At 48.1% G+C, this 22,844-nt stretch overlaps 1 protein-coding gene across 2 annotated transcripts; it reads right to left on the reverse strand.

Moving 5' to 3' along the window:
- Positions 1-59: 59 nt before the first annotated feature.
- On the reverse strand, positions 60-22,708 carry Emc1 (ER membrane protein complex subunit 1). Of its 2 annotated transcripts, XM_021626895.2 has the most exons (24): positions 22,564-22,708; positions 22,254-22,378; positions 21,589-21,654; positions 21,259-21,352; positions 19,383-19,511; positions 17,878-18,004; positions 17,178-17,327; positions 16,696-16,860; positions 16,504-16,575; positions 16,136-16,198; positions 15,196-15,318; positions 14,200-14,296; positions 13,789-13,911; positions 13,237-13,245; positions 12,114-12,313; positions 11,838-11,987; positions 10,894-11,055; positions 10,191-10,310; positions 6,977-7,114; positions 5,608-5,781; positions 4,857-5,067; positions 3,322-3,406; positions 2,092-2,221; positions 60-1,936 (listed from the first exon to the last, which is right to left on the reverse strand). In XM_021626895.2, the coding sequence occupies exons 1-24, from the start codon at positions 22,656-22,658 to the stop codon at positions 1,757-1,759; spliced, it is 2,988 nt and encodes a 995-aa protein (XP_021482570.1). In that variant the 5' UTR covers positions 22,659-22,708; the 3' UTR covers positions 60-1,756. The 2 variants fall into 2 exon arrangements, with proteins under 2 accessions (XP_021482570.1, XP_021482627.1); XM_021626952.2 differs by lacking the exon at positions 13,237-13,245.
- Between the last annotated feature and the right edge of the window lie 136 nt (positions 22,709-22,844).

The following is a 22,844-nucleotide window of genomic DNA, read 5'->3' on the forward strand; positions in this document are numbered from 1 at the left end:
TAATGCAAAAGGAGCCTCAAAGTAAACTCTGAAATCACAAAAACAAAGCTGAGGCCACAACCGCTAATCATTAGCTTTATTCCAGGGGCTGTGGTCAACTCAGTGCTTTCCCTTCTTCTCAACGAACAATCAGTCCCCAAGTCCACAAGCAAAGTAAAACTTAGGATTCTTTCTGTGTGGCACACAGAAGTCCAACAAGGAGTGCACCCACACACTTCACAGAGAAACTCAGACAGAAGTGTACACATGCACAACCCCCCACAGAGAAACCAATCCAGCTATGAGTGCACACACACCCCACAAAGAAGTCCAGACAGGAGTACACACACACCCAAACAGGAGTGAACACATATACTCTCTCTCTCTCTCTCTCTCTCTCTCTCTCTCTCTCTCACACACACACACACACACAGAAGCCCCGACAGAAGTGCATACCCCACCACCACCACACACAGAAGCCCAGTCCTGGTCTACATAGCTAGTTCCAGGACAGCCAGGGCTACACAGTGAGACCTTGACTCAGATAAAATAAAATAAGTGAGATGGTTAGGTGTGTTGGGGCTGTGGCTCAGTAGTAATAGAAGGAGAGTGTGCACTAACACACATGGGGCCCTGGGTGTGAGTCCCACCTTCCTCCTTGCAGCCCCGCCCCCCAATTTTTTTTTTTTTAATTAGTAAGATTTTTAAACTGCTTAAGAAAAATAACAGCCCTCTTGGCTTCTTTTATGTAGAGTTCAGTGCAGAGAACATGCCTGGCAGGAAAGGGTTCTAACCCTAATGCCATACAGAGATTTAAAACTTACTCATTGCCAAGTGTGATGGCATACACGTATAATACCAACAAATGGGAGGCTGGGACAGGAGGATTGCAAGTTTAAGGCCAGCCTGAGCTACAGAGCAAAACTCTGCCTCAAAACAAAACAAAACAAACCTAAATTAAGAATAAATAAGGTGGTTTTTTTTTTTTAACAAAAAGTTCCAGGATGGCCAGGGCTACACAGAGAAATCCTGCCTCAAAAAACCAATTATATATATATATATATCTTTTTTTTTTAATGTAAAGGAATAAAGTCTTTAGCCTGCTACAGCTCAGGGGGAAAGCATAGGCTATGGGTGAAAAATCAAAATGCTATTAGGTACTTTGCTTTGATAGGCTGAAACAAACAGTAGCCCAATCATACAAATGGCAGTATGGATTGAAAAGCTTAGATAAAATCAGTCCTGACTCTTTGTATGGACCCCTCAACTTCCATTACTTCAGAGAGAAGTCCGCAGACCTCAACTAAGAATGGCCCCGCAGTCACTCCCATCAGGGTCAGGCCAAGTGCACTTTCAAGGCAAAGCTGACCCAGCAGGCTTGGAAACAAGAGGCAGAAAGCAAGTTGTCAGAGAATTTCTAGTAAGACCAGAGACACAGAAGGCTAACTAAAGTCAATTTAAACATCCTCAGAAGAGAAAAACCAGAGGTCCTGTAAAAAGAAAAAACAAAATCAAAAACCCCCAGAACATCCATGGACGGGCACAAAGCAAACAGAGCAGTGGATCCGAGTCATTAAGATCCTCGCTGAGGTGGGTGTCCATCCCACAAGGACTGTGCTGGCACTGTTTTACCAAAGCAGTTCGATATGAAGGCCTATCTTCTTCGCCCAGACTCAAGTGAGATGAGAACCCAGCTTCACTGATCCACCAATCCACAGCCACAGCTCCTTAGGTGACATGTTTCCCCGACACTCCACTCTGGTGCGATGCTTCCATTTTACCGCCAGGCTCGATTGAGGAGTTTCACCTGTGCCAACCTTTTTGTGATCATGGTGGCAAAAACCAGGCCAAAAAGGACACTGCTGATTAGCACATAGTCATAGTCGTCTTTCAGGACATCAAACTGCTTGGACGGGTAAACTCGAGTTTGGTAGATGTCCAAACCGTAGGCCACGACCTGAAAGACAGACAGAATAATAACTGGGAAGGAGATTTGATCCTCAGGACACAGGGCACTCACACCCCACACAGAAGCTCAGCTAGGAGTGCATTCACACCCCACACAGAAGTGCATTCACACCCCACAAGGCCATCACTGCAAATGACACTCACCAAACAAGTGGACTCCAGGCCTGAGGGTGCTGTGTAGATGCCTCGCATTCGAGAGACTGTCTGGTTATAGTTGATGAATCGCTCTGCATGGACCTGGACGTCTGGAGAATACGGGATCAGGTTCTCCTCTCTGCAAAACAAAGATGGTAACAAAGACTCTAAAAGCTTCTGTAAAGGGATCTCTTTCTTGGCTGTCCTTCCTGGGACCTGGAAAGGTTCCAGGACATATATCAAACCTTGAATCTCCTTTGAGGCCTACTTGGGTTAGGGCGTTACAAATGCAGCAGCTGATAAATGGTGAAGGGCAATAAGGAAGGCTGGCTAGAGATTAAGGTTAAGCAAAAGACTCCTAAATTGTTCTAAACTTGGCAAGAACACATAACACAAGCCAGGCATGGAGTGGTACATCTGTAAATCCCAACACTTAGAAAACTGAGATAGGAGGACTGCCTCAAAAAAAAAAAAAAAAAAAAAAAAAAAAAAAAATCACACAGCTGGCCAGTGCTGCACACCAGAAGAAAAGTCAGGCCATTTTCAAACCAACATACCAAACCACTGGCAACTCCTATTCATGCCTCCCTCAGTCCAGCTCATCCTCGAAAAGGGTACAGGGTTTTTCTAGCTCCACCGCCTCTCTTACTCCAAGACAAAATGATACACCCACCACCCACCCTTCTGGGTATCCCTAATTAAAAAAAACTTTAGGATCTAGGAAGGAGATGGCAGAGATGATAGCTGGAGCATTCACACTGTCAGAGAACAACCAACACGCCCCAGCCTTCCCTACACAACCTATCCCTTTGTCACCTTCTTTCCTTCCTTCATCTCCACTCTTCACACAACAGTTGTACAGCCATCAGACCCGACAAATGTGACTCGGGGCCTTGCTGCTGTTTCCTCCACCTGGAACATTCTCCCTCAGATAGTTCTTCCATGCAGGAAGAACCAACACCAACCACCTTCAGATCAACTTTCCCAAGGATCTCCCAGGGCCCCAAATTCTCCCACACATCCCTGTTATCCTCACACTGCCCCGGACTCTTTCTCTTTAGCATTTACCAGTAAAGAACACCATGCACTCTGCTTGTTACTTAATGTCATTTCCCACCCAAACACCAGCTCCAGAGCAGAGGCCTAGCATGGCAGACCATGCTAGGTGACATGCTTCACCACCACCATCACTGGGATCAAGGCCTGACAGTCAGAGCCTTCTACCCATATCGCTCTCACCTGCTTTGTTCTGTTGGGATCTCAGGGCGCCGGGGATCCAGCAAGGCCTTGGGGAGGGAAAGGATTGCTCCAGAAGGCAGCCCAACTGTACAAGAAGAGATGAAGGTTCATATTTACCCAATCCCGGATGAAAAGTTTACCATAAAGAGTTTTAAATAAAGAAACAAACAAACAAATAAACAAACAAACAAAAAACAGGTCACCAAGGTCCTGTTAAACAATGAAAAACAAAATGAAACCACTGGAATCAGCAAAACAACAACACACATGCACATGGGTCTGAATGAAGGTGCCTAGAAGACACTGGTTTCTTCACATATTCTGTTGGCCTGAGGCCCTGTATGCAGCCAGGAATGCAGAGGGCCAAGCATTAGGCAACAGCAGTTTCCTAATGGTGATCAAAGGTCCTGTAATGCCCAGAGCTAGCTTCTTCCTACTGACAAGAGCAACACTCAGTGCCTGTCAGAGCCAAGAGTGCCAGACATCTCGAATAATCTCAAGCAGGTACAGGACCCATTAAATTATCGCTGAGTCTTAATCTTAGCCTATACCAAATAAGCCCTCTGGTTTGTACGTAAGTCTGCACAGGCTGTGCTAAGAATGACATGGGGTTGGGGGGTACGGGAGAGCATTGGAGAGACAGCTCAGTGGTTAAGAGCACTGGTGTCCTTCCAGGACCGAGATTCAATTCTCAATTTCCACATGGTTGTTCACAACTACCTGCAACTACCTCTAACTCCAGTTCCAGTGAATCCAGTGTCCTCTTCTGGCCTCCCCGAGCACCAGGCAGACGTAGTACTCAGATGTGCATAAAATAGCCATATACATAAAACAACTTTTTAAAAAGTTTAAAAAAAAAAGACATCAGAGCCAGCCATGGTGATGTGCCTTGAATCCCAGCACTTGGAAGGCAGAGAGAGGACTTCAGGGTTTTGAGGCTAGCCTGGTCTACACAGTGAGTTCCAGAACAGCCAGGGCTCTGTTGAGAGGCCCTGTCTTAAAAACAAAACAAAACAAAAAAAAAAAAAAAAAACAATCAGAATATTGGGCATTTAAGAGGTGGAGGCAGGAAGCTTAGGAGTTTGAAGCCACCTTGGGCAATGGAAGATCCTATCTCAGACAACAACCAAGACCGACATGAAGAGGCAGATGGAGAAAGCCAGACAATTTCTCTCACATGCAGAAGGACTTAAGTTTAGGGGGGTGTGGGGACATTACACAGAAGTATAGGGATTCTTTTAGAGGGAGAGAAGGGATCAGCAGAGGAGAAGGGGAGTGTGGAGGCAGGGCATAAATAAGAACAAAGAATAATGACACAGCTATATGAGACTGTATAAGGAAAACCCATTATATTGTATGCTAACATAATGACAGCTAAAACAAATGACATTAGGGATGGGTTTCTGAACTGGAAGAATGCACCACAGAAAGAGAGGGGTTTGTGAGAACTGAGGAATGGGCATAGGCAAAGCTGAACTAAGCCAACAGAAGCGGGGCATCCTCACTTCAGCTGAAGCCCTCCTCCCGACACTCACTGAGCAAGTGGCGGCTGGTGATGCCCCGCTCGGTGATGGTAGCTTCCATGGCCCTGATGGAGGAGGGGAAGATGTAGGACTGCTGGAGGACCTGGGGCAGCTGCGGACGGTCTAGGGAGCTGAAGGCAGTGGCATTGTACTGCTCAGTGCCCTCGTAGAGTTCCAGGGCTGTCAGCTCATTGCGCCGAGCCTTTGAGTTCCAGTACTGGTACTGTGGGCAGAAGGGGAAGTGACTTGAGTTTAGTGCCGGATCAACTGGAAAGGGAAGGTCACATCACACTATAGATGCCATTCACAACAGCTGCAGACCACAGAGGAAAAGACCCAGCTGCTCCCTGTTCTTCCTTGTTGCAATTTTACTAACTCCCATAATGGCTTTGTCTAATGTCTGTCCAAAGTTGTCCATGACACAGGAACAATCAGTGTTCTCTGGAGTAATAGTAACAGCAGCCAACCTCTGGGTGCTTATGAAGTGCAATGTTCTGAGCTGGCCTGGAGGAGACCACGACTATTCTTATTGCACAGTGCAACCACAGAGCTCACAAGATTAGCTCAAGGACATCCAGTCAATTGAAAGAGCACAGCAGGCCAGGCCGTCAGCCCTGACTTCCAGGTCCCGTCTCTGCCTGACCTTGTGCTGCCTTCCAGAGGCTGCAATCTTAAGAAAGCACAAAGCAGCTGCTGTTTCTGGGGAGGACACAAACTCAGGGACCTCCTGAGCTGCTCTGTGCCCCTGGCAGTGACTCCTTACCACCACCCAGTTCTCTGAATGGACGAGATGGACAGGGCCCCTGGCCTTCTTCTGTACAGAAGAGTGGATAATGCGGCCAGTGACACCATCAATGAGGAAGATGCCAATGAAGGTACGCTCATGGTGGACATCGGTGCTCTCTGTCACCACAGCCAGCAGGTTGGGGTTCAGACTCTGAGGAGAGAAACCACAATGACAAGCTTTAGAAACCAGCATAGCATGTCATGTGCTTGGCTCCCCTGTGAGCCCTAGGGTTCTGAGGCCAATATGGAGCTCGGTGCTGGTAGCTGAACCAGCACTGCTCCCTCTGTGGTTTCTCAGCTCAGTGCTTGCTTTATATACTCCACGGACTGGGGCCAGTGAATGCCTAGCATGTCTGTTAATCCTCTTCAAACCTGTAATGTAGCTATCTTTCCTCCCTCTTCCCAAGGTGGGCTCTGAGGATCAAGTGCAGGTGCAAGTGCCTTGGTCTGCTGAGCCGTCTAGCTCACCATCACCCTTTTTTGAAACAAGTGTGTCACTATGGCCAATCTTAGCTGGCCTTAAATTTACAATCCTCCCACCTCAGCCTCCTGAGTGATGGAATTAAAAGTGTGCCACCCTCCTACAAGACAGTTTGCAGCCCACAAATTGCCTCTGTGAATTTTCCGAGGGACTCATTAACCTTTAACTCCAGAAGACTGTAGTCATTCCTGTACTATTAATATAACTAGCATATAAGTGGGAGGACCACACAGCAAGCACTAAGAGAAGATGAACAGCTCATGCGATGTCCACAACCAAAAGAGGAAGAAATATTTGTGGAGTCTGGGCCCATAGCTGGATGGCAGAGTACTTTTCCTAGCACGACAGAAGCCCTGAATACATCCATAGCATATGCACATGCTTCACGTAGACAGCAGATCAATACACACAGGAGTCATATGACCTGACCAGAATTTCACACTTACCTTCCAAATGCTAAGGCCTTACTTGGACCAGTGAAATGCCTCAGCAGGTAAAGACACTTGCCACCAAGCCTCCTGTCAATCTAAGTCTGATTCCCAGGACCCACATGTTAAAGGATAGCCATTTCCCACAAGTTGTCCTCTGACCTCTACACACATGCCACTGTACATGCCCCATCTCCATATAATGTAATAATATAATAATATTAAGTAGGGCATGGTAGTACATGACTTTAATACCAACACTCAGGAAGGAGGCAGAAGCAGGGTGATCTCTGTGAGTTCAAGGATAACATGGTCTACAAAGTGAGTTCCAGGCCAACCACGGCTACATAATGAGATTCTGTCTCATAAAAAAAAATTAAATCTAATACCTACATATTAATAAATAAAAACTGGCCTTCCATTGCTAGGCACCATACCTTGTAGAGAACACTTCGGTCCCCCATCACCCGGCCCTGGGAGTGCACGTGCTCGCTGCTACGCTTCCCTTTCACCTTGACGACCCGCTGCACTTCTGGGGGAATAGTCAGCTCCCAGCTCAGTTCCGTAGAGAGATCCTAAGGAGGAGCAAGAGAGCCTGTGATTAGGAGCTAGCCAGGAGCAGAGAGTCAGAGGCATCCCACAGCTGACAGCCTGTGTGCCACACGGACCAGGAACAGACACGGCTCAGACTGATGCATGGGTAAGGCAGTGAAGTGCTTGCCGAGTTTGACTTCCAGACTGAGGCAAAGGAGGTCTCATGGTGGCTGCACTTGTAATCCCAGCACTGGGAGGGTGGAGACAGAAGGAAGGCTCCCTGAGGCTCACTGACCAGGCAGCCTAGCCTACCTGGTGAGCTCCAGCCCAGTAAGAGACTCCACAGAGTAAAAACAACAAGGTGGTTGGCACCTGAGAAAGGACACCCAAAGCTAGCCTCTGCCATTACACAGATGTATCCATGTGCACTTACACCCCAGCATACATGTATACACACACAAACACATACACACACACACACAAAAAAAACAAGGCTAGTGAAGAAGTTTGGAAGTCTCTGTCTAGTTAAAGAAAAAAAGATATAGCCTAATCTACACAGCGAGTTCCAGACCAGCAGGACTACACAGTGAGATCTTGTCTCAAACAAAGAATAAGAAAGATACTAGGCCTCACAGATGCTCAGCTGGTAAAGGTGCTTGCCACCAAGCCTGACAGCCAGAGTTCAATCCCTGAAACCCACATGATAGAAGGAGAGAATGACCCTGTAGAGTGTGCTCTGACTTCCACATGAATGCCATGGCATGTGGGCTCATGCTTGTACACACAGGCATAAAGAAGAAAGAAGAAAGAAGAAATAAAGAATAAAGAATAAATAAATGTGATTTTTTAACTTAGAAAAAAAAAAGAGCCAGACACAGTGGTGCCCGCCTGTGATCCCAGCACTCAGAGAGTTAGAGGCAGGCGGATCTCTGGGAGTTCGTGGTCAGCCTGATCTACAAAGCGAGTCCAGGACAGCCAAGGCTACCCAGAGAAACCCTGTCTCAAAAAAAGAAAAGAAAAAAGAAAAAAAGATGCTAAAGCAGGAAGCTGGTAATAGAGCTCAATTGTTAATCCCAGAGCTCAGGAAGCTGAGACAAGAGGACTGTCATGAGTTCAAGGCCAGCCTGAACTACATAGCAACATCCTGCCTCAAAATAAATAAATAAATAAATGAGTAGGATTTCTGAAAAAAATAATGAAGCAGAACAAACATTAAGTGAAAACACAAATAAATACAGATCAGTTCCTACTAAGAAATAAATTTTATGAGACACGTGGAAGCGTGTGTCTATACAGCTACGCTTACAGTATTACCAACACACAGCAAACAACTGGCAGGAACCGCTGAGGTTAGGATACGGGAATGGCCATATTTTGTTCATGAGAATTTTTTTTTTTTTTTTCAGACACGGTCTCTCTATATAACCTGGCTATCCTGGAACTTCCTCTGTAGTCCAGGCTGGCCCTGAACATACAGCGCTCCGCCTGTTAGGGAACTTTATATCAATACAGTCTTTCACAGCGACAATGAGTTTACATATTACTGATGTTTTTTGCTTTTGTTTTGTTTTTCACTATTCCCTTTATTTTCATTTTATGTACGGGGGTGTTTTGCCTGCACATATGTTCAAAGCCTTCTTTAGTGGGCAAGCAGTTTGTGCAATATGGGAGGTCAGAAAAGAATGTTGGGCCACCTGGGACTAGATTCACAGATGGCTGAATTGCTGCATGGGTGCTAGGAAACAAACCCAGGTCTTCTGCAAGAGCAGCCAGTGTTCTTCACCACTAGGTCATCTCCCCCAGCCCCTCTAACATTTTTAACAGAAACTGTATCAATAGGGACTGGAGAGGGCTCAGTGGTGGGCCATTATTTGAACCTAGAGCACTGGTTGCTCCTCCAGGGGACCCAGGTTTGGCTCCTAACACCCGTATCAGGTTTTGCCTGTAACTCTAGCTCCCAGGAACTCAACACACTCTTCCTGCTTGCACAGGCACCTACACACATGCACCTAAACACGTGCTCTCACATATACATATAGAAATAATTAGAATAACAGTAAGAGCTAGTAAGGTGGCTCCATGGCTAAGAGCACCAGTTGTTCTTCTAGAGGACATGGGTTCATTTCTCAGCAGTGGCTTGTAACAGTCAGACCTGCTGTCACAGGGATCCAATAACCTCTTCTGGCCTCGGAGGGCACCAGGCATTCATGTACGTAAAACACCCGTACACAAAGAATAATAAAAATAAAACTTCATAACAATTGTTTCTCAGGCTAAGTATCATGCTCTTTTTTTTTGTTTTACATCTATCTATCTATCTATCTATCTATCTATCTATCTATCTATCTATCTATCATCTACTACCTATCTATCTTCTATCTGCATGTGTATACATGTAGAGGTCAGAGAACAACCTGTACGCATTAGTTTTCTCCTTCTAACATTTGGGTCTGAGGTCTAGAACTCAAATTATCAAGCTTGGCAGTAAGTGCCTTTACCCGCTGAGCCTGCTCGCTACCCTTATCATCTTATTCTAGCCTCATGAAAACAGGGCTGTAGACATAGTATGTTCTAGATGACAAAGTTAGCAAGCAGTAAAGCTCAACCACTAACCCCAGGCAGCTGGTCTAAGCTGCTAATCTCTGTTCTCGCTTTCCTTCTCAAAACACAGTAAAGGACAAAAGAGAAGGACTTTCTTGTGACCAAAAACCACACAGAGTTCCCCCCAAGACAGCCCTGCTACTGAGGTCAAGGCCAGCCTTTTGTGAACTTCAGAGCCAGTGTGCAAGGATACCAGCAAGGACTAAAGCCCTTCAGAGCCAACTGATCCATTTCTGGAAATAGAGCCCAAAGCAATGTTCAGTTGCAATTTGGTCAACACCACCACTTTTGTATAAATGCTCAACTCAACCCTCATTCCCGCCTCCCTCTTCAGAATGGCATGTTACATCCTTCCTGGGCTGTGGGATCTGTAGGACACCACCAATTCTGAGCAGCTGAGGGCATGTCCACCACACAGCAGCTGCCTACCCAGCATCAACAAATGGGTGCCACTGAGTTGGCATTAGGCCCCACAACAGGAGAAGCCCACAGGCCTGCCAGCTGCTTCTTCCCTACCTTCCGAAGCCGGTATCCACTGAGTCGCCCCTGCTCCGCATCCACCAAGTAGAAGAAGATGGAGGGGGCAAGTTCATGCAGCTGTCGCAAGACATTCCGAGTAGCTGGGAAGGCTGTGACCTTGAAAGACGCAAATGGCCCAGAAGAGTTAAAGGCAAGTTGAGAAACATTGACTTCCATTTCTCAAGTGCTATTACTGCTTGCCCACTAAAGAAAGCTTTAAGCATAAAACAGGAAATCATAAAACAAATCACTGGGTCTATTTAAGGATTAAATATGGCCGTTAAGAACCTCAGTGCTGGGGGCTTGAGAGTTAGCTCAGTGGTTAAGAGCATGTATTGTTCTTCCAGAGGACATAGGTTCAATTTCTAGTACCTACATGAGATGTCTTACAACCACCTATAACTCCAGCTCCAGGGGGATTTGATGCTTCTGGGTTCTGCATATCCCTGCACCCAATGTGCACATACATACAAACACATAATTCAACTAATAAAAAAATTTTTTAAATTAAAATTAGAAAAAGAAAAACCTGACAAGGTGTAGTGGCATGCACCTTATGAACCGAGGTGCTCACAGGCCATCTTGTTGCTGAGAGTGGCCTGACAATAAACATGTGCTGTCTGGTCCCAGCTGTACCTGACACCCCACCCCATAGCCAGCTGCACGCTGAAGACCCCCTTCTCCCACCAAAACAAGGTACCTTGTTCTCATCATCCACCAACAGCAACACCTTGGCATAGTCCTGATCCATAACTGGGAGAAGCAAGGACTGCAAGATGGGGCGCTTCAGCACTGGGGGAGCTACCTGGCTCCACTTGCCAAAAATGGGGTTGAAGACAAACAGAGAGCTCATTCCTGTTTCCTACAACAGGCAGAACACAGTCAGATTCCAACACAGAAGGAGTGCACATCCCACAGGTGAGCCTGGGATACTGAGGCATCAACTGGACCATGAGGAACTCCCTGCTTTCTGCCATCTTTGTGGGAAAAAACTCTTGGCCAAAGATGACAGGTCCCCTCGGCTGACGTGACAAGGGAAGAGGCTGGACTGCTTCTAGCTCCAAGTCTAACTAAGAACTGGGCATGCTAAAGAGGAAATCAAAAATCAAGTACCAGGCCAGGCGGAGTGGTACACACCTTTAATTGCAGCACCTTTAGCTCTCTGCAAGTTCAAAGCCATTTTGGTCTAGTTTCAGGTCAGTCAGGGCTACATAGTGAGACCCTACCCCCAAAAAAACAAGTCAAGCATAATTCAGCAATCTCATGATTGCTGGATCCAAAAGAGGAACTACCAAACCCCACCTCTCAACACAGCCAGAATGGACCCATTTAAATTCTTGATGCAGAAATCACAATAGCTTTGTGGCCTGTTTCCTCTCACAGAGAGAAAACAACCACTCAGCTACCAGGGATAATAGCCTTACTCCAAAGGAAACACACTGGCTGAAGGTGGATCTGGATCCTTGTCAGTTCCACATCAGAGCTGGATGGTTGATGGTTCCTTCACCCAGGCCAGAAACTGGCAGAAACAAGGCTTCAAACCTGAGACCTTCCCATGGAATGCCCAAAGCTTGGGAGAAATTTCAACTGTGAGACATGCAAAAGGCAATGCACTGTGGCTCCAGTCAGTGTGCTTGGCCTCACCTTGTCCTTCACCAGCAGCGTGCACTGAGGGGGGTGGGGGAAGTGAGCAGTAGTCCTCTGGACCATCAGTTTAAAGGAGGAGTCTGGCTTAACATTAGGCAGATACTGTTTCCACAGGATGGTGCCAGAGCTGCTCTCGATGCCAAAGAGCTGTAAGATAGACAAATATTGAGGAGAGAGAGAATGAAGAACTGATTCCACCCTTGCAACCTGGAACAAGGCGGGCCTGCTGCCTGTACTTGCCAGAGCTTTGTTTCCTTGGGCTCACGGGCTCACCTTGCCTGAGGCTGTTACCATCACCATCATCTTCTGCAGATTGAATTCATCTCTGGCCAATGTGTCGATGTTGATCTCATTCTTAATCTGGCTTCGGGGCTTCCGAGCATCATAGAACATTTTCCAGAGGTGGGAAGTCCAGGCCTGGAGCAGGATGAGCTGAGAAGACAGGCGTTTCAGGAACATTCCCAGCAAGCCGTCTGGTGTCAGGGAAGAAGGAAAGTACTCCCATCAGACTAGGAGTCCAGCAAGGAGGCGTGTGCTTCCCAGGAGGGACCTGTCCCCCTCCTGTAGAACCTTCCAGTCATCCACACTCCAGACAACAAATTCAAAGGACAGTCTGTGTACAATGCAGCAGTCCCACACTCTGGAACAGCCATGCAGCTTCTAAAACCTCCTTCCCTGGCTCAAAGGACTTCGCCTACTACTATCTTGTAAGAGGAGACTAAAAGGTAAGAATCAGCCATGCAGGATGCAGCCATGCTGGCGTGACCAGGAGAAGGCATCTGGGTGCCACAACCAAACCAGAAGTATGGGTCTTGGGTGCAGTGGGAGCATGTATGTGCATGAACGGTGCTTCCATCTCCCACTATTTCATTCCACTTCGTTAACCTGCTCCCAGCATCCCTTCCTGCAATCTATTCCTAAGGTCAATATTCTCCCTTACTCCTGACTACACTGGTGAAGCATCTCCCTGAAAGTGACCTCCTTTAGAGCATGATACAGGGTTAAAGGAGGGTCTCGGGAGTCTGACAGGCCTGAATTAAAATCCTAGCTCTAGTCACTACTGCTGTATGACCCTGAGAAATGTGCTTAACCTTTCGGCCTTTGTTCCCTCATCTATTAAATGGCATGTAACTCAGAGGCCTGTTACAGAGAACAGATCATATGACATCCACTTGGGTACCAGTGCTGGTACATGGGAAGTGCACATTAAGAGAATAATCTTTGCTCATCTCTTTTTCACCAACCTCAACTCAAGGAGAGGCAGAGGCAAGCCACAAGCAGAGCAGTCCACTCATACATGGTGTGTGTCTTACTGATGCAAGTCAGAGAAGCAATTGACCAAATGCTGGCCATGTGGGCAAACAAGGCATAACAGGCAGCAAAAAGTAAGATTTACCTTGTATCGCTGGGTCCAGCAGCAGAAACAGACAGTAAAGTCAAATTAATTCTCAGCTTAAGAAAATACACAACACCTAGCAGTGTACCTGACCTAGAAGATACCCTCAACAGCAGCCTACTAGGTAACTAAATGAATGGATGGGGTGGGGATGGTAGGAATGGACTGGAGAGCAATGAGTCAAGTTCATCAGATGACCATTGATGAAACTATTGCTGACTCAGAGGACTCCAGGCTATTTCCAGTCATGTTTAAACACATGTGGATGTTGCATTCAAGACAATGGGTGAAAGTGTTTGACACGGAGCCTGGTAACTTTAGGTACCCTAGCAATGACACCTACAACTATACAAAGTTAAGGTATTTTTGCCTCAGGATCATTCACTTGAGGGACTCAGCAAAAGTGTGGCTACATAAACCACAGGGCAGCTGATGCAATGAAAACTGGCCACACGACTCCTCCAGAACCTCAGGCAGAGCACAGAAGCCAGGGCCCAGGGAGGTCCATAAACCCACCTAACCCTCCCTGGAACAGCCTCCCTGGGTTCATACCTGCCTTCTTGCCAAATTCTCCTTCCAGTTCAGCCTGTGCCCCAGTCAGAGGGAGGTCCACCATCTCCAAGCACACCACTTCTGCCAGGGACTCCTCTCGGCTCCACAACACCACCTTCCCAGCTACAGGAAACCAATGTGTAAAAGCTTAGCCTGGCTCCCTAGCCCTAGGGAGCCTCTTAGAGGTAGCTCAGAGTTCAAGTCTCATGCGAAAGACCTCACAGGGCTGGGGTCAATAGACAAGTGAGGAAGCTTCTGTATCTCACTTCAGGCCCCTAAGGAACTGAGAAAATTCTGAGTACACTCTGCTTGAACCTTTTCCAAACCTGTGTATAACCCCCACCCACCTATACCACACATGACTGAAATTCAAAGCAGGCAAAAACACCAATGGCTGTATGGGACCCTTACCTAGCTGCTGCAGAAACAGCAGCAAGTGGTCCTGTGTCTGTACCAACGCCCGGTAGCCCACCGAGTCATCCTTCTTCAAGAACACCTGGATATACAGCTAGAAGCCAGACAGTAAGAAGACGATTGGCTCCAAGGCACCAGACCCCACGATTCAAAGGGTTGGGAGTCGGCAGAGGTCCAGGGGCATGGCATGTCTACTCAATACAGTGATCATCTGGACATCAGCCAGAAAGCACACATTCTTTAGAGCCAACGCAGCAACGAGCTGAGGCTCTTTCTCATCTGTCCATGAAGGGCAGCAAGTATTTGATGGGACTATCATCCCTTCATGCCCCAGTTGGGCCTCATGAGGTGAGCAAGAGGCCAGGCCAGGAATTTTCACTTTAGAAATAAAGAGCCCCATCCCAGAAGCTGAGAGACACAATTCAAGGACCAGAATGACATGGTAAGACTATTAGTACATCTAGGAAGTCAGTCTGGAGTCTGAACCCCAGCAACATGCCTTACTAGCTCCATGGTTCAAAATGCCCTGGGCAACGGTCACATTCACACACCAGGTCAGTAACAACCAGTCCACATGATGGCTGAGATGCCCTATGGATTAAGGCATAAACAAAAAGCTAAGTGCACGGCCTCACACACACCAACAGCTGGACAAAACAACAGCAATGGGGCTAGGAGTCAGAGCGCTTGCTGCTCTTACAGAGGGTCCAGGTTCAACTCCCAGCATCTGCATAGCAGCTCACAACCATCTGTAACTCCAGTCCCAGGGAATCAAATGTTCCATGTACCCATATGGTGCACATAATACATACATGCAAGCAAAACACTCATACACCTAAAATAAAAAATCTAAAACAATAGCAATACCAGCATCAGACAGAGGCTCTGGAGGAACTAGGAGCCTTGTTCAGAGAGCTAGGGCCACAGCTGTGGGCCAGCCCCAAAGACATGAGACCCACAGAACAGAGTGTGAAAGCTAAGGCTGTCACTTACCCGCTCAGGGCGAGTGCCCTTCTGCTCCAGGCTGAAGGAGATGGCAGTGTCTAGCAGCCGCCGACCTGTCTCCACTAAGTACAGGTTAATGGTGTATGTCTGGTTGAAGCAAGCCAAAGGGTCCTAAAGGTGCACACATGGGTCAACATTAAAGTCCCCTAAAGTGTGTCTAAACACAGTTCAAATACTCTAGAGAAGAGACTAGGCCAGAAGGGAAATGTATGCATAGGAAAGTAAGAAAGTAAACAGAGTTAAATCCTACAGCAGAAACAAGGCTGCTGAGTAAATAACCAGTGTGCATCTAAGAAGGAAACCAAAGCTGGGCAGTGGTGGTACACAGCTTTAATCCCAGGACTTGGGAGGCAGAGGCAGGAAGATCTCTGAGTTTGAGGTCAGCCTGGTCTACAGAGTGAGTTCCAGGAGAGCCAGGGCTACACAGAGAAAGACAAAAAAAAAAAAAAAAGAAAGGCAGGTGTGTACATCTTCTGTGTGTCTGAGAAGGGAACGAGTATATAAACCACCATGCCCATCTCAGAAGGAGCCAGTGTGTACAGAGAAGCAGAGAGTTCCCAGATTACTGTGACTGTGGATGAAGAACGAAAGGAAAAACTTAGGAAATGAGGCTATAACCAAGACCTGCCAGAACCCCTCACTGCCACACAGAGCTCTGCAGAAGAATGTCACCAGGCTCTACCAGCTCTGGAGAGCTCATCGGAATGGGGAAGCTGAGGCTCAGAGAAGGAATTAAGGAGGATGATCCCAGGAGTCTCCTTCCTCGTCTTGGCATAAGAAGGAATAAGACACACCATCTAACTGACAGGACTTGGACCCTACCTGAAGCTGAGAACTCAAGGGGACCTGCTAGCCTCAGCTGACCTTAGCTTTCTTAGGTGGCCTCCATGTTCCCAGCTCTGCCACACCACCCAAGGCCACACCCTACCTGTGTACTAGAAGTCTCAGGAAGGCTCGCCGCAGACCCATCTCCAGCACTGCCAGGTTTTTGCTAGAGAAACAAGATGGGAGAATAGTAAGCTAAAGGGTTACTTCCCCAGAAACTTCTGTGAGAAGGCAAACCTTACTTCTCATGCCCTACCCGGACAAGCCTATGAACCCGGAACAGTCTCGGGAAAGGGCAGGGTAGCCACTTTGGGATCCCATTCCTCCTGAGGAAGACTATGTGGAAAGCTGTAGAGATGAGAAGAGAACTCATCTCTCTGCGGCCTCCCAAACCTGTAAACATGTCAATGTACCCTGACTTCCAACAAAGACAAGTAAGCCCACGTGCTAGCTGTGACTCATGGTACTCACCACTTCAGTGCGACAGGTCATGATTGCAGCCACTGTCTTCTCCCCGGTGGTGGCAAAGCTGACGAGAGTGGCCTGTAAGGAAAGTGAGATAACGGCTCTCACACAGTGGGATTTGAGGCCAATGTGTGCAGGTTCTTACCTAAGGTCCTGGAAGACCTTTCTGGTCCTAGCAACTGTAACGCCTGCACTTACCTGCGGGAAGTTTTTTAGCAGAGTCACAGCACCGTGGTGGTAGTGCAGCAGAGCATAGTGGTCCGGGGACAACTGCAGAAAGAACTGGGCCCGAGAAGGAGCCACTGGGCTGGGCTGTGTGGGCAGAACTTGGGGCTGGAATCCACTTCCAAATTCTAAGTCAGACTAGGGAAGGCAAGAAGAAAGGTGAGAAGCTTAAGCCCTTCCAGACCATCAAGACCAGAACTACCTGCCCTGTTTTCCCAGAGAGCAGTACCAAACTAGGACAGATAGTTCCAGAAGCTCATATCAGGGTCCCCAAAAGAGGCCACGGCCTGTACCCCCTGACAACAGGTCAGCCAGACCTACCCTCTCCTCAAGGCTGTCACAGCTCAGGAAAGCAGCAACAACCACTTAGGGAAACACTGCTTACCCCTAGGCAATCATGCCAGGCCTCATACACCCTACAGGTGACACCCTAGACCAGGAGAGCAGCCTCTCACCTGCAGGGGGATCTGCCGCAGTTCCCACTCCGTCTCCAGGGCCAGAGTGTGGAGGGAATGTGAGCTGGGGTCAGCGCATACCAGGACAGCCTCATCTACCACACCACAGGACCCAGTGAGATGCTGTAGCCAGGGAGTCCAAACCCTGACCTGTGGAGAGATTTTACAACAGACTCATGAAGACCATCATGGTCCCTCTCAGACCACAATCGCTGCTGTAATCCCACAAAGGCCCAAGCAATAAATGCATGACTGCCTGATTGTGGTGGCACACACCATTACTCCCAGGAGGCAGAAGCAGGAAGATAGATATATGTGAGTTTGAAGCCAGCCTGGTCTACAGAGTGAGCCCCAGGAGAGCCAGAGCTATATAGGACCCTGTCTTAAAAGCAAACAAACAAACACGGCTGATTCCAAAGAGGCTCTTCCTGTTCTTACCCAGCTCCATCAACCTCCAAAAACTGAAGTACTCAGGATTCTTTGGGGGGGGGTCACTGGGAAAATGCACCGGGTAACAGTAAGTGGTCAGCCCAAAAGAGCACCATGTATTAGCAAAGTGCTTTAAACACATGCTGAGGACAAGCCGGTAGCAACAGACAGCAGCATTAGGAACTGCTGTTAGAGCTGCCCTGCCAACTTCCTAGGACCCCCACGCAGAGAAGGCATCTCCCACCCGTGAGAAGCCAGATGCCTTCTGTACCTGCTGAACGATCTCTCCATCCTCCACGTTAAACTTGACGATGTTCACATGGCTGAAAGGAACGATGCCAAGGGCCCACACCACCCCGGAGCCGTAGGAATATACCATCTGGTAGTGGATGCTGTCACTAAGAGACGGAAGAGAGGGCGGGGCCACCAGCTTAGCCCTTAGACTTGAGCTTGCCCAGGGACTTCCAAAACTAAGCAGCCACTTCCTAGTGAGATGTCACGAGCTGAAAACCCCCAAATAGACTTTGTTTGACTCACACAGCCTTAGCTTTTAGGCTCTTTGAGGTGCTGGGGATCAAACCCAGGGCCTCATAAATACTAGGCAAGTGCTCTTCTATCCAGCCCCACCCCCGGCCTTGCTTTTCTCTTTAATTTGAATTTATCATTTCCAAACTGACATCACATGTATAAACCACATTGCCAGCTTTTCCTCAGTGACAGGTGCAGTGTGCCTCCATGTGTACGGGGCACCATACCCGCTCGCTGAGTAAGGCTGTGAAGGCCAACCACACTGCAGTTCCCCTGTAGGCCCCATCAGGTGGGCCAGACGTGGGCGTTTTGTTCTTAGCCCTCTAGGATATTGACCTTTTTTTGCTTTGCTCTCTTTCTTTTTAAAACAAAACAACAAAAACAAAAACAAACCAAGATCTCATTATGTAGCTCAAACTGGCCTTTAAGTTGTTATCCTCCTGTCTTGGCCACCCCCTAAAGTTAAGGGTGCATATGTATGGGGGGGGGGTTTGCACATGAGTATACTCATGCACCATCATGCTCAGCTAGGACTTTAACCCTTTTTTAGTAAGGCTAAGAATCAAACAAAAGCCAGGCAGTGGTGCTGCATGCCTTTCATCTTAGCACTTGGGAGGCAGAGGGATCTCTGTGAGTTCGAGGCCAGCCTGGTCTACAGAATGAGTTCCAGGACAGCCAGACAGCTAGAGATACAGAGAAACCCTGCCTCAAAAAACTAGAAAAGAACCAAAGGCCTGTGCATACAGGTAGGGTAGGCTCCTTGCCACTGGGCCTTATCTCCAGCCCTAACTTTAGCAATTTAACTTCTGATCCTACCCTAACGGTTTTGGAAATGGTCGCAAATGGCTGAAGCCAACCCTTGCTTGATCTGCTACCTACCCTGTTCTTTCATGCTCCAAACCCCAAGACCTCTGGAAACCACTCTGAGTCCCTCTCAGCCCCTCCCTGTATTTCCAACTCTTACCACGACGAAAGCCTGTTGTGAAAATGCAGCTGACAGGCTCAGAGCACTGTGCATGTGCAAGAGCACCTCCCTGTGTGGCGGCTCTACTGCCCCACTACGAGTTTTCTCCACCCTCCCAAGTACACTCCAAGCGTGTAGCCACGGACTTACCACTCAGGCCCACAGGCAGGAATATACTACTACCATGTTATGCCAACAGGCAGGCACCTGGCCAAGCACACTAAAGGTCATAGTGTGTTGTAGGGATTGGAACGAGGTAATCATCACTTGGAAGACAGCCTTACCTTTCTGGAAGATGTTCCACCCACTTCAGGTGCCCGCTGGAGAGGTGATACAGGGTGAGAGTGGTCTTCTTCAGAACTGCAATGTACCTCACTGACTCCTGTAGGCCCACCAGCCCAAGTGCCTGGAAACTGAGCACAGAGGTGGGTGAGGGCCTTCAGCTAAAGTGCTGGTCCCCTAACCGCTGCGGCTTGCTGATGTTTGCTGGGTCAGAAAACCCTGGATCCCAATGCTGGCTCTGCCTGATCTTGGATCTGCCAACTTGAGACTCTGCCTTGCAATCATTTAGGCACACTGCCCTACAGTCCCCAAATCTCCTCCAGGTTACATCTTTCTTTCCGTGAGATTTCACAGGATTCAGGCCAAGCCTCTAGCATGCACCTAATAGGCAATGCTATCAATGTTGGCTTTAACTGTGTCCACAGCCGGGCATGAGCTTGATGACAGAGCTGTCTCACGCTCAGTGTTCTCATCGCCCGGGGTCCACTAAGTGCTAATCAAGTGAGCTGCCATGGTAAGACGCATAAGCTAAAGCCAACAAGTCCACAGACCAGGGTTAGCGAAGATTAGGCAGCGGTCCAGGCTGTTCTCCGACAGACAACTGAAACACGGAGTTTCAAGCATGTTGGTATTTCTCTGGATCCCAGCCTTTACAAGGCAGAGACAGGAGTGTCAGATACTAAACAATCAGGACTGTCAAGATGGCTTGGCAGATAAAGGCACTTGCTGAGCAGGGCTGATGACCCAAGTTCAATCCCCAGAAGAGAGGGCTGGAGAGCTGGCTCAGAGGTTAAGAACACTCGCTATTTTTCCAGAGGTCCCGAGTTCAATTCCCAGCAACCACATGGTGGCTCATAACCATCTACAGTGAGATCTGGTGTGTAGGCAGAATGTAAATGTATTCTAATAAATAAATCTTTAAAAAAAAAAAAAAGGTAGAAAGAGAGAACAGACTCCACAAAGTTGTTCACTAAAGTCTACATCATGAGGCGTGCACTCTCCTCCGCACACACCACCCTTATGACGCACGCACTCAAGCACATGATGACAATAAACAAGAATTCTTTCAAAAGTTCAAGCTCAGCCTCATCTACATAGCTACTTTGATGGTAGTCTGGGATACAGAAGACCAACTCAAAGCAAACAAACAGAAGAGACATGGAAAGCTTTGTATTATGTCCTTCCACCTAGCACATGGCATGTAAAGCTCACGTTATGGTAAGAACAGAATAAACAGGTCCAGTACAGAGCTGTGCATCTAAGAGGTGGCCAACTAACAACTCCACCTAATTCATAGAAAATAGTTTATAAATTCTCCTCCGCCAATCTCATCTACTCAGTGAATACACACATGTGCTGTAACAAGCAAATCAAGAATGGGCATCTGAGCTGGGTGTGGTGGCACACAAATTCTAGCATTCAGGAGGTAAAGGAAGAAGGATCTCTTTGGGTTTAAGGCCAGCCTGGTCTACCTATTTCCAGCACAGCCAAGGTTATGTAGACAGATCCTGTCTTTAAAAAAAAAAAAAATCGAGGGTCAGAGAGATGGCTCAGTGGTTAAAATCATTGGCTATTCTTCCAGAGTACCTGGGTTCAATTCCCAGCACCCACATGGTGGCTCACAGGCGGCTGGTAATCCAGTCCTAGGGGATCCGACACCCTCTTCTGGCCTCCAGAGGGACTGCGCTCATGTAGTCCACAGACCTACAAGCCAGCAAAACACTCATACACATAAGAGAAAAACATTTTAAAGGACGGGCATCTGCTGTGTTGTCTCTTCAATGGTCCCTGAGGGAGGAAAGGCAAAGGCCAATGGCTCAGTTGTGGTCCTTGCAGATCACTGCACTCTGCCACAGTGAAGCGCCACTTCTTCCCTACCTGCCAGTGTCCAGAGTTATCTCCCAGTTCAGGCCCCCGATGTTAGTCTCCCAAGAACGCATGATGCGCCCTCCATTGGATACAGTGATTGCATCTGGAAGAGACAAAGACCACTGGCACTTCACAAACTGGCTCTGCTGCCTCCTAAGGACTATGTGTCATGACCCCACCTCTGGCTTATGGATACAAACAGGTTTAAGCAGGTACCTGTCCTTCACTTTCAGAAGCACCCCTTCTCCTTTCTCCATCACACCCCATACAAAGCAAAGTACCAAAAAACAGGAGATGGGGCTGACCCCACAGTGGAGACCAGGGTGGGCCTCTGCTTACCTTGTCCGTGGACCAACATGACATCCACAGCCCCTTCTGCTGTGCCCTTGTCAACATGCCGCCACACTGAGAAAGACAGACATTGCTGTGAGTGACTGTGACCCAACAAGACCAGGAAGGGACTGACAGCATCACTTGTACAGCATTAGCCAACTTTAATCAGGAGACAAAGAGTACCACTAACTGCGATGACCTAGACCCAGTCACTGGATAGTAAGGGAGGAGGGGCTCAAGACACATTGCTTTCCCCATCTGGGCTCTCTGCCCCTCCAGCCCACTACCTCTCCATCAAGCATATGAAGAAACAACAGTAAGATTAACAAAATCCACCTAATTCATAAGAAAACAGTTTAGAAAGTCTCTTTTCGCAAACTAGGTTCCTAGACACAATCCTAGCAGCAGGGATAACTCCAGGGCAGTCATCCAAGCCTTTACTGCAAAAAAAAAAAAAAAAAAAAAAAGGACGGAATGTAGCTTTTGCACTGTTAACTTAGTTAAGGGCCTTTAGGATTGAGGGAATAAATTACAAAGGCCAGCTACACAAACATGCACATTGAAAGATAACAAGACTAGAAAAGACAAAAAAGAAAAAAAGCCACAGGTTGCTCAAATTCACTGCAGTTAGCTTCCCTCCCTGAAGCCTCCAGTCTCCACAGCTCACTCACAGATATCTCCCGTCCGAGAATTTAACGCTGCAATCACATTCTTCTCTGTGGCCACAACCAACTTCTTGGATCCAGGGGGAAAGTCCAAGGAGGCAAACTTGAGCTTCCCCACATACTGCTGTCTCCTGAGGACGAGTGCAGGGGAACATCAGGGCAAAGTCATCACGGAAAAAAGACAAATTGCTGGTTCACACCAGCACATCCCCTTATCATGTCCTGCTCCATGGCACTCTCCACCCTGATAGCAGGAGGGAGACAGATGCTGGGAAAGCAGACACCTACTTCTTGGAGAAGCGTCACCCGTACGCACCAGTCAAACTTGCCCACTTGGTCTTCGTAGACCGCGGCCGCAGGGACTAGCAGCAAAGCCCAGAGCCAGAAGCAGGACACCACAGCGGCCACCATGATTGAAGCCCAAGCACCGCCCGCCGCTAGCCCGGCATGCACTGGGCTCCAAGCCCCTCCCTCCGCTGAGCCATAGAGAGGAACCGGCTCGCGGGGTCCTCGGTGGAGCGCTCAGGACTCGGGAGCCGTCAGGGCTGAAGGGACCGGAGAGATCTGGAACCTGGGCTGAGAAGTGGCCTTCCAGGC

Source organism: Meriones unguiculatus, chromosome 3 (genome assembly GCF_030254825.1).
Source record: "Meriones unguiculatus strain TT.TT164.6M chromosome 3, Bangor_MerUng_6.1, whole genome shotgun sequence".
NCBI lineage: Eukaryota > Metazoa > Chordata > Mammalia > Rodentia > Muridae > Meriones > Meriones unguiculatus.

Coding starts and splice junctions, on each gene's coding strand:
- Emc1 (XM_021626895.2), bottom strand. CDS start 22,658: ATGGTGGCCGCTGTGGTGTCCTGCTTCTGGCTCTGGGCTTTGCTGCTA. Junction 21,655..22,253: donor TTCTCGGACGGGAGATATCT/GTGAGTGAGCTG, acceptor TGTCTTTCTCAG/TGTGGCGGCATGTTGACAAG. Junction 14,297..15,195: donor AGGGCACTCGCCCTGAGCGG/GTAAGTGACAGC, acceptor TCTGGCTTCTAG/CTGTATATCCAGGTGTTCTT.